The sequence below is a fragment of the Orbicella faveolata genome, unplaced genomic scaffold (genome assembly GCF_042242905.1).
Source record: "Orbicella faveolata isolate gen_17 unplaced genomic scaffold, um_ofav_v1 contig_14, whole genome shotgun sequence".
NCBI classification, from domain to species: Eukaryota; Metazoa; Cnidaria; class Anthozoa; order Scleractinia; family Merulinidae; genus Orbicella; species Orbicella faveolata.
Genome location: NW_028301541.1, coordinates 10,428,614 through 10,438,720, shown reverse-complemented (window position 1 = coordinate 10,438,720; position 10,107 = coordinate 10,428,614). Strand labels below are relative to the sequence as shown.

The window sequence follows — 10,107 nt, the reverse complement described above, 5'->3', positions numbered from 1 at the left end:
AATTAAAGACATCCTATAGTCGCTATGAGCTTCATAAGTGTATAACACAATCGCTGCTTAATAGAATGCGAATATTGCAACTCAGAGATCATAACAGATGATTTCAACTGAAAAGGACGATTCATCTCAACTTTCAATTCAATACTCCTACATAATGAAAGAGTAGCATGTTTGTTTTTTGTTCATCATCTTTCTAGTGAATGCTCTTCGTGTAGGAGTCATGCTTTAAATTTTCAGTTTAGACCCAATTAAGAGAAAGCGGCCCATGATAGTAACCTACTGAACAGTGTCAAATGTTTCTTGGAAGTTGTCTGTGTCGTTAGAAGTTCGTTGACAGTTTCCACCAGGGAGATTCCTGGTTCCTTCTAGAGTTATTTGTTCTCGTTTCGCCCTCTTATTATCCCGTATTCCGCAAAAATAACACACAATGTTTCTCAATCCACGACGATAACTTTCCACAAATGACAGACAAACTATTGGATTGACAACAGAAGAGAAGAAAAACATCAAAATCGCTATAGAGTAAAAAGATCTCAGAAAACCACAAGAAAGTTTCCAAAAACGAACGAAACGTAACAAAGTGTAAGGAATGACACAGATGTAAAACAGCACTAAGATAACAACCGCCATTTGAGTAGCTCGTCTTCGCTTCTTTACAGAATGTTGTCGTTCATATTGTTCGACATTCACGAGGGCTGAACTTCTCCTTTTCAAAGAAATCACAATTGCAGTGTATAAAACGGTTATTACAAACAAAGGGGCCAAAAAGCGGATGGTTACATGAAGCCAGTTATATGCTTCACCACCTTCCTTGCTAGGAAAAACTGATTTTATGTTCACTGGACTACAATACGTGCTATTTTCAAGTTCAAAAAGCTCCCAAGTTATCAACGATGGAAAATAGAAAACACCTGCTAACACCCACGTAGAAACTATAACTATTGTGCGAATCTTGCTTGAAATAAGCCCAAGTTTTAATGGAAAAACCACGGCGACAAATCTGTCAATTGCTATCCACACCAAGCTTTGAACAGAAACAAGTAGAGACACTGAGCTTGCAAAATAAAACAACTTGCAAAAAATCGATCCTAAGATTCCACTGACGTGCCAATGCCACGAGTCAGTGACGATTTTAGTTATCTGATCAGGAATTACAACCAGTGGGAAAAGCAGATCAGAGACAGCCATGTTCACGATGAAATAGTTCATTGTTTTTCGTAAATCTCGACGCTTGTAGACGATGATGATTACAAAGATGTTTCCGAAAAAACTGCCCAGTAGAATAAAACAAAGAGCGGAAAGTTTACAAATTCTCTCTGCATTCGATTCGGCAAAGATACATGTCCAGTTCTGTTGCCCAAGTGTAGGTTCACTCCCAGTTACCAAGTTTGTGGTGTTGTTTCTCAACGACATGATTTCCTCTTTTGCTTTTCAACCACGTACTTTAGGCGCTAGCGTTTTGGATCAGAAGAAGAAAGTAGAATGCATCCTCCCTTTGTCACAATTTAATCGGAAATGAATTCAGGTAATTCTACCGGTTCAATGTTATCAGTCAAAGAAAGACTGAATCAGGCAAACAATTCATTTGGTGTACAATCCAAAAGTAAAGGTTCGTAGAGACAACATGACTGTGTGCCGTATTCGTGCACTAAACAACACAATTACTGTGGGAGAAACTATTTTTTTTTATGTACTTTGGCAAACAAATAATTTCTTTGACCTCTCAGAGAGGAAGTAATTTGACATTCCGAGCAATAAAACTTCATTAAAACTTAATAGAAAAAGAGTTTCCCTGTTTAGTGGTATTAAGTTAAGATAAAAAGAATGAATGTTCATCAAATTAAAATGGATAAAGGGGCTCAACCGGAGATGAGAAAGCTGGCATGATGGTCAATAGCAGGTCGGAAACTTCCGCCTTTCGCTAAACGTTATATTGCTTGTCCCCTCTGGTCTCAAATCTCGAGGAGCACTTGCGGTGCATGTCAGGTCGTAATGGTTATGACTGATTTTCTTTGGTTAAACTTGAATTGCTAATAAGTTTGAGAAGGGGTCTGCTCTTAATTAACAGATTTTTAGAATTTTATTTCTCCGTTTTCTTCTTTTGTCGTAGTTTCGATTGAGAAGATATATCAAAGACTCGAGACAGCGTTTCACCACATTTCCAAGCACCTCGAATTTCGTCAGCAGAAATACTCCGCTGCCCGACGTCCTTTCGACTCTGTTCTTGGTGTTGGAAATGTGGTAAAACACAGTCTCGAGTGTTTGGTATATTACTTTAAAACTTATTTTTATACAGAAAAGGGTGGAATTTTCCATCTCGATAAATGAAGGGAAGGAAAAATTTTCGCTCCTCTTCAAAAAGATGGGAGGAGAGGATATGTTGCGGGCCTTTGTTGACCTAGGTATATTGCACATTATTAAACCTTAGCGGTTCATAAAGCAACTGTAAAATCACCCAGAGTCAAGCTTTAGGACACAAGAAAAAGTCAATATTGTTTTCTGTAAATAAATGACAACCTAAATAAAGTACTAGCGAATTAATTCCTGTATGGGTGCATTCCATTCAGAAATTGCCAGAAGTTTCATGGTTGATGTGATTTAGAAAATGGAAATGAATTTCTCATTAAGCATAACACACACACAGCTTCCATTGTCTAGTATTCTTTATTCTTAAGTTTATCGCAATGTTATCGAAATGGCTTATAACGGTATTGAAGAAAAAAACAAGTCAGAGTCAGCGGTTAACAAACACGATATTTACTAATTGCTCCAATAAAATGTCTTGCTGAAAATTATAACAATTTTCGGGACTAAATGTTTGTGGGAAGATGCTGCTGACCTTAGAAGCTCGTTGTTGTTTTTCTTGGTGGAGGCTTTGTATCCCTTATAAAGTCGCTTGCTCTCGTTTTGCCAGCAAGATATTGTCCCGCATTCTGCCGCAGGGACAAAATGTTTTTCAATCCACGACGATATGTTTCAACAAATGGCAGACAAATTACTGGATTAACAATAGAAGATGAGAAAAACATTAAGTTCGCTGGAAACTGAAATGATCTTAAAAGGCACAAAAACGTCTCCAGGGTAATAAGAAACGAAATGCAGTGTATGGAATAACACAAACATAAAATAGTACTAAGATAACCGCCGTTTGAGTAGCTTGTCTTGGCTTCTTTAAATAACGTTGTTCAGGTACAGTTGGTAAGGTGTCCGTGAGGGCTTTATTTTGTCTTTAATTTTAAGGCAATTGCTATCGCAGAATACAAGCGGTTATCATAAATAACGGAGCGATGAAGCGGGTGGTCACATGAAGCCAGCAATATCCTTCTCTAGCTTCCTTGTTGGGAAAGATTGATAGTTTGCTGTCTAAACTACAAAGCGCGTTATTCCCACGTTCAACCAGTCCCGAAATTACCAGCGATGGAAAATAGACAACGCCTTCTAAAATCCACGTGGAAACTATAGCTATATTGCGAATTTTGCTTGAAACAAGGCCAAGTTTTATTGGAAAAACGTTAACCACGGCGACAAATCTATCAATTGCTATCCAAACCAAGCTTTGAACACGGAAACAAATAGAGACACTAAGCTTGCAAAATGAATTAACTTGCAAAACATCGATCCTAGATTCCACTGACTCGTCAATGCAATGAGTCAGTGACCAATTGACTCATCTGATCAGGAAGTAAAGCTAGCAAGAGAAGCAAATCGGACTCGGTCATGTTCACGTTGAAATAGTTAATATTAATTGCTTTTCGTAAATCTTCTTGCTTGTAGACGAAGATGATTATGAAGATGTTTCCGAATAAACTGCCAAATAAAATAAAGCAATATGCCCAAAGTTTAGAAATTCTCTCGCAGTTGAATAAATAAAAATACATGGTCAGTTTTGTTGCCCCAGGGCAGTTTCGTTCCCAATGAAAGTGATGGTGGTGTGTTTTTTTTTTTGTTTGTTTTTTTTTTCAATGACGTGATCCGCTGCTTCGTTTTTCAGAAGCGTGCTGTCGTCCAAAACAAGGCGTCAAGCAAATGCATTCATAGCATCGTAATAACTAATATAAATGGAAATGAATTTTAATTTTTCCGGCTCCAAGTCATCAGTTAAATTTTTAATTTAAAAGTAATGGAAACTCAGTTTTCGCTCTTTCTCTCATTTCTGATAAAGGAAGATTGAGTTCGTGAAAGGATTTCACTTGGTTTAGAAACCAAAAGTAATGTTTAGTCAAAAAAGTACAAAGTACTTTATTCGTGTACTAAACAATACAACTGCTGTGGAATAAACCGACTGTAGTACCACTTTGGTTGTTGTTGTTTTTTTCCTTTGCCTTCTTTTTCAAACAAATCATTTCCTTGACAGTCTTGGAGAGGAAGCAACTTGACATTCCGAGCAGTAAAACATAATTAAAACTCAACAGAAAAAGGTTTCCCTGCTGTCATTGAGCAATATTTACAATAAGTCAGCTGGATGCTCAAGGGCAATATAATCAACCTTACAGCCTTTTTTAATCCGCTACTGTTGATAACAGCAACTTTGAAATGAGAAAGTTGTCATGATGGTTTAGTATAGCGAGTCGCAAATTTCTGCTGTCATTAGGCAAGCCGTATATCTCTTTATATAAAATGTAGCAAGGGTTCCCCTTGGCTCCTATAACCTTATCCAAATTGAATCATTTCAAGGGCAACGAGGATATTCTTTTACAGCTGCTTGAGCGGAGCATTTCTAGTGGAATTTCTTTCTGCTTTGTTTGTGTCCATACTCGCCGTGAAATCGAGCAATTTTAAGTTTTTAATGGACAAAAATCTTTTACCAGAATTATGTGGAGCATCCTTTTAGAATTTTCTAAAAGCTAAACGGCTATAAATGATTGCCTGAAATAACACCAAAACAATTTCCCATAGCAACTCGAGAAAATAAATTTCAAAGTTCAGAGAAATTGTGCAAACACAGGTAAAATTTCATCACCAGTGTCCTTCACCAGTAGTTTCAAGTGTTTCACCTGAACTTCAAAATTTGCTTTCGACATTTGGTGTTGTTAGAAATGATTTCTTTTGCGAAGATATTTGAAAGAGTCGAACAGAAGTTTGCAATATGATGCAAATAGTCTTGGTACGAAGTTTTTGTCCACTAGTTACTCGAACTTCTGGTGGATTCCTTCTTAAACTTGATTCGAAATAGTGCTATTCATTTGTCTTTATAATAGCATGTGCAATAAAACTTCTGAAGGCATGTTTACAAACATCAAGGAAGTAATAAGCTAGCAGAGGATCTCAGACAAATAGTTTCAATAGCTATTGCAACATGCAAAGATGATCATTTGAAATGCTTAATACAGAAAGCTCTTCCGAAACTGGCCTCTCAAGCTTAAAACCAGCATCGTTTTTAATAACTAGCTTTGTTGTCTAATCACTCTGCAGTGAAACGAAAACAAAATAATTTCTAACTTAGTATATGTAAGAAAATATCAGTCATATAGGAGGGGGCATCTCGTTTATTGATCAGACATAAATTGCCCTAGGATAGTTATTAACACAATAAACGTAGTAAACAAAAACACGGAAATTTACTAAAATAAAATTTCCAAAATGAACTGATCAAAAGCGGAGATGCCGTCGAAGTGACAACTCCTAACGGACAAACTCCTTAAATATTAACTTCTTAGCATAATTACGTAACCTGCATGCCAACTAATCTACATACCAGCTCAAAACTATCTTACAATAACAACGTGAAAAATTATATAATACTTTTCTTCTATATTACATGCAAGACTATTACAACGTATAAGCAACTACTTGGACGCTTTATACTACGCCAAAACTGCCAATTGACAATGTGACAAATTCCAGTGTTTAACTGATTTCAGTGGATTTACTTGTAAATTTCAACAAAACAAGCCTTGCTTTGTTCGTTATAAAGTCCTAGCTTTGTCACTTGACTGTTGAAATAACCTAGAACGTGACTACGTTGTTAAAAATGAAACATTTTGACTTGCTGATTATTCGGCCGTATACCTAATTTCTTTCCGAAGTTTGCTCTGGTACTCCCGCGTTTGCTCTGGTACTCTTGCTTTTGCGGAACGAAGCGCCTCATATTAAACTATATCTCTATAAAACAGTATCAAAGGTTTCGTTATAGTTTTTTGTGTTTTTGAAACGCTGTCGATAGCTTTTTCCACGGGGAGTTTTCATCTTCGTTAGATTTAGTTGTCCTAATTTCGGCGTCACATTGCCGTTCAGCATTCTGTCACACGGACATAAAATGTTTCTCAGTCCACGACGATAGCTTTCGACAAATGACAGACAAATTATTGGATTGACTGTGGAAGATAAGTAAAGCGAAAAACTCGTCACGAAATATAGTACTCTCTGAATGGCACAAGAAGGTCTCCAGAATGGAATGAAATATACCAAAGTGTTTGGAATAACACAAAGGTAAAACAGCACCAAAATAGCTACCGCCATTTCAATGGCTTGTCCTCGTTTCTTCGTAGCATGTCGTTGTGCGTTTGAAGGGGTGCCCGCGAGGGTTTTATCCTACATTTTTAAGGTAATTGCTATTGCAGTGTACAGAACGGTTATTACAACTAACGGAGCAATGATAAATAAAGAAAACTGCAGCCAAAGATATGTCACGTTAGCTTTCTTGTCAAAGAGAAATGATTCCATATTTGTCTCCGCGCAAACTGTGTCATTGCCACGTTCAACAAGTTTTGAAGATATCAGTGATGGAATATTGACAAAGCTTGCACAAATCCAGGTAAAAACGATGGCTATTGTTCGAATCTTGCTTGAAATAAGTCCAAGTTTCATTGGAAAAACTACCGCAACAAATCTATCAATTGCTATCCACATCAAGCTTTGAGCTGAAACGAGAAGAGACACCAGGCTTGCGAAAAAGAACAGCTTGCAACAAATCGATCCTAGGATTCCACTGAGGTGCCAATGTCCTGAGTCGGTCACTAATTCAGTTATTTTCACTGGGAGTAAAATCAGCGGAAAAACTAAATCAGACAAGGCCATGTTCACGATGAAATAGTTGATCGTTTTTCGTAAATCCCGATGTCTGTAGACGACAGTGATTATGAAAACATTTCCGAAAAGACTTCCCAGTAAGATAAAGCAAAACGCGAAGAGTTTAGAAATTCGCCCCATAGAAGAATCAACAAGGATGCATGTCGAGTTCTGTTGGCCCAGACCAGTTTCTTCGCCAATAACAGAAATGGTAGAATTCGATGTTAGTAACATGATCACAGCTTTACTGTCAAACTCAACCTTCTGTCAGTGCCAAGCCTTTAGAAGCACAACTCTTAATGTATTAAGATATCTAATGACACAATTTATTCAGAAATGAAATGCAATTTTACTGATTTTAAAAGCTTTCCATCTTTCATCTCCAGATTAAAACTTAGATTGGATTCTCCGCGTGTCCTGATTGGATAAAGAGCTTTATCTCAGAGCACGAGACAAGGCATGGGCTTCGTTTATTTGTTGAAATGAGATCCATTCTTTGCTCAAACCAGTTGGTTTACAAAAATATTAATAATTAGTGAACACTTCACTGGAGTGTCAGAAATTGAATAGATTTTGTTTACAAGTTGTTCTGCCGTGTCCTGGTGAGGATAACACCACGCTTATTTCTGAGGCCGAAAAGTTATTCGGCATTTCAGTTTCTAAAAAGATGCTATAAATTTTTCAAAAAGTTGACTAAACAACTTCAAACTCGTCTTTCCATACTGCGACAAAATATCGTTACACCTTTCCGGCAGGTTTTTGCTGTGGCAAGATTCGAAAATCTTCCTAAAATCGCAGAAATATGTAAATTTGACTAAACAATTACGAAGAAACTTGTTGACAATTTTACTTGCGCAAAGATCAGAGTAAGAGAGCCTGTGTTCAAAGGAAGCGCCTTTACCGATTTGTTTGCGTTTCTTGGGCCGAAATGATCTGCAATTTGGTTAGTGATATGCAAAGCTTCAGTCAAGGTGTTCAAGGACCTCTTCATGCCTTTAAATTTCAAGCAAAAAATACATAGTTTTATTAAATTGCTTCCCGTCTTAGAGGTCATGCAAATGTTGTTTTCGATGGAGCAGGTGGAAACCTGAACTATAAATACAGAAACTCTATAGAAAGGGATTCTTAAAGCAATAACTGCGAAAGATTTTGAATTGATATTTCTTATTCTGTCTGTGGTAAAAGTTACTGCAAACTTAATAAATAGGTTGAGGTGACAGATAACATGTTTAACCTGCACCTTACTGTTATTTGTATCATCCGTTCACACGCGCCGGGTGGCGTGAAATGAGATATTTGGCATTTATTTTACACTATGCCATGCGTTGATCGCTAATTCATTTATTTCAGTCCTACTGGAATTAGTCCAGCTGTTAAGGGACAAAATTGTTCGTTTTTTGATAAAAGCATCAAACTTGGCAGGGTTACTAACCTCTATAAGACAAATATTTCCTGATATGGAGCCATGCCAAATTTTCCTCCAGAACCATGGAATGCGCATGCCAAAAATATGACATACAAGGCCCTTACATGGAAACGAGGCTAATGCAAAATGCCAATTTTTTTTGCATTCTGGGACTACTATGCCTAGTGTCTTGCTATTTTAATACAACAACAAATTAACCATTACCTTTGAGTCTTAAGTTATGTCACGTGATAGTCACGTGATCATTATGTTCAATTACCAGCAAAGCAATACGCACTGATGAAATCATTACCATGTTTAGAACTACCAAGGAAATTAAAAACAAACTGCTAAGTGTTCTCGAAGATGAAGATTCCTTCATCGAGTGTCCGAGAAAAGAAAATAAAGATTTTTTTAGGCAAAAGTGATGCCACCGCCCCTGGAAAAGTGCTTGTATGAGTAAGTCATTAGGTTCGTCTGTTCGAGATGTTTCAAAAGGGTTTTCCCTTGCAAGGAATTCCCCTGGAACAACTGAGGGCCTGGAGGGTACTCCATAGAATGCACAATATGGGGAGAACTCCGCTCAAAAAGCGTGGCAGTTGTTCCTACCCTTTTCTTTACCTATACCCTTACGTTTTCGCTTTTTGAGCGGAGTCTCCCCATATTGTGCATTATATGGAGTACCTTCCAGGCCCTCATTTGCTCCAGAGGAATTCCTTGCCAAACTTCTCTGGCCCATCGTTCCAGGTGCCGTATAGGCCACTGGCTGCTTACTCAGACTAATGCGGAAGCTAACTTCATTCCCCACTCGGGTTCCGACCTCTAAGAACATTAAACATCCGGCGGAAAGACAACAGGTTTCACTGACAACGGCATTTTCCATTTTAGTCCAGCTGTTAAGGGACAAAATTGTTTGTTTTTGATAAAAGCATCAAACTGGAGGGTATTCCATATAATGCACAATAATGCACAATATGGGGAGACTCCGCTCAAAAAGCGAAAACGTAAGAGTATAGGTAAAGAAAAGGGTAGGGACAACTGCCACGCTTTTTGAGCGGAGTTCTCCCCATATTGTGCGTTCTATGGAGTACCCTCCGGGCCCTCAGTTGTTCCAGGGGAATTCCTTGCAAGGGAAAACCCTTTTGAAACATCTCGAACAGACGAACCTAATGACTTACTCATACAAGCACTTTTCCAGGGGCGGTGGCATCACTTTTGCCTAAAAGAATCTTTATTTTCTTTTCTCGGACACTTGTTTCACTTTTGCCGCATTAGACTTACATTCATTTTATGATCTATCGCACCATCCCTACCATAAATCAGATTAAAACACTCCTACAATTTAAATTTAAAATCGTATGTATTTAAAATAGACTTGACTCCGTGGCGCAATGGTAGCGCGTCTGACTCCAGATCAGAAGGCTGCGTGTTCGAATCACGTCGGGGTCAGCTCTCAATTTTTGCTATTATTTTGGTAACCATTTGCATTGAGATAAACGTAAAAGTAGTACTGAAAGGCGTAAAAATAAACTACTCGTCAAAATAGATGGAAAATGCAGTTGTGTTGAAAGCTTCTGTCTTTCCCCGCTGTATGCTCAATGTTTTTAGAGGTCGGAACCAGATGGAATAAGTTACTCAGGGAGCTTGCGTTCTCTTATGCTGAAAAGGCTACAGGTTTTAGGCCAGACGAAAAG

At 37.9% G+C, this 10,107-nt stretch overlaps 1 protein-coding gene, 1 non-coding gene and 2 pseudogenes across 2 annotated transcripts; 1 reads left to right on the top strand and 3 right to left on the bottom strand.

Annotated features, from left to right (window-relative positions):
• Positions 1-170: 170 nt before the first annotated feature.
• LOC110041354 (QRFP-like peptide receptor) lies at positions 171-1,648 on the bottom strand. Its single transcript, XM_089286565.1, has one exon. The coding sequence runs from the start codon at positions 1,411-1,413 to the stop codon at positions 277-279; it is 1,137 nt and encodes a 378-aa protein (XP_089142691.1). The 5' UTR covers positions 1,414-1,648; the 3' UTR covers positions 171-276.
• A 1,174-nt stretch (positions 1,649-2,822) lies between these two features.
• On the bottom strand, positions 2,823-4,430 carry LOC149113915 (QRFP-like peptide receptor; annotated as a pseudogene).
• A 1,672-nt stretch (positions 4,431-6,102) lies between these two features.
• LOC110041329 (G protein-coupled receptor 83-like) lies at positions 6,103-7,250 on the bottom strand (annotated as a pseudogene).
• Positions 7,251-9,790: 2,540 nt separating this feature from the next.
• On the top strand, positions 9,791-9,862 carry Trnaw-cca (transfer RNA tryptophan (anticodon CCA)). The gene has a single exon. It is a non-coding gene; the product is annotated as a tRNA-Trp (tRNA).
• The last annotated feature ends 245 nt before the right edge of the window (positions 9,863-10,107 follow it).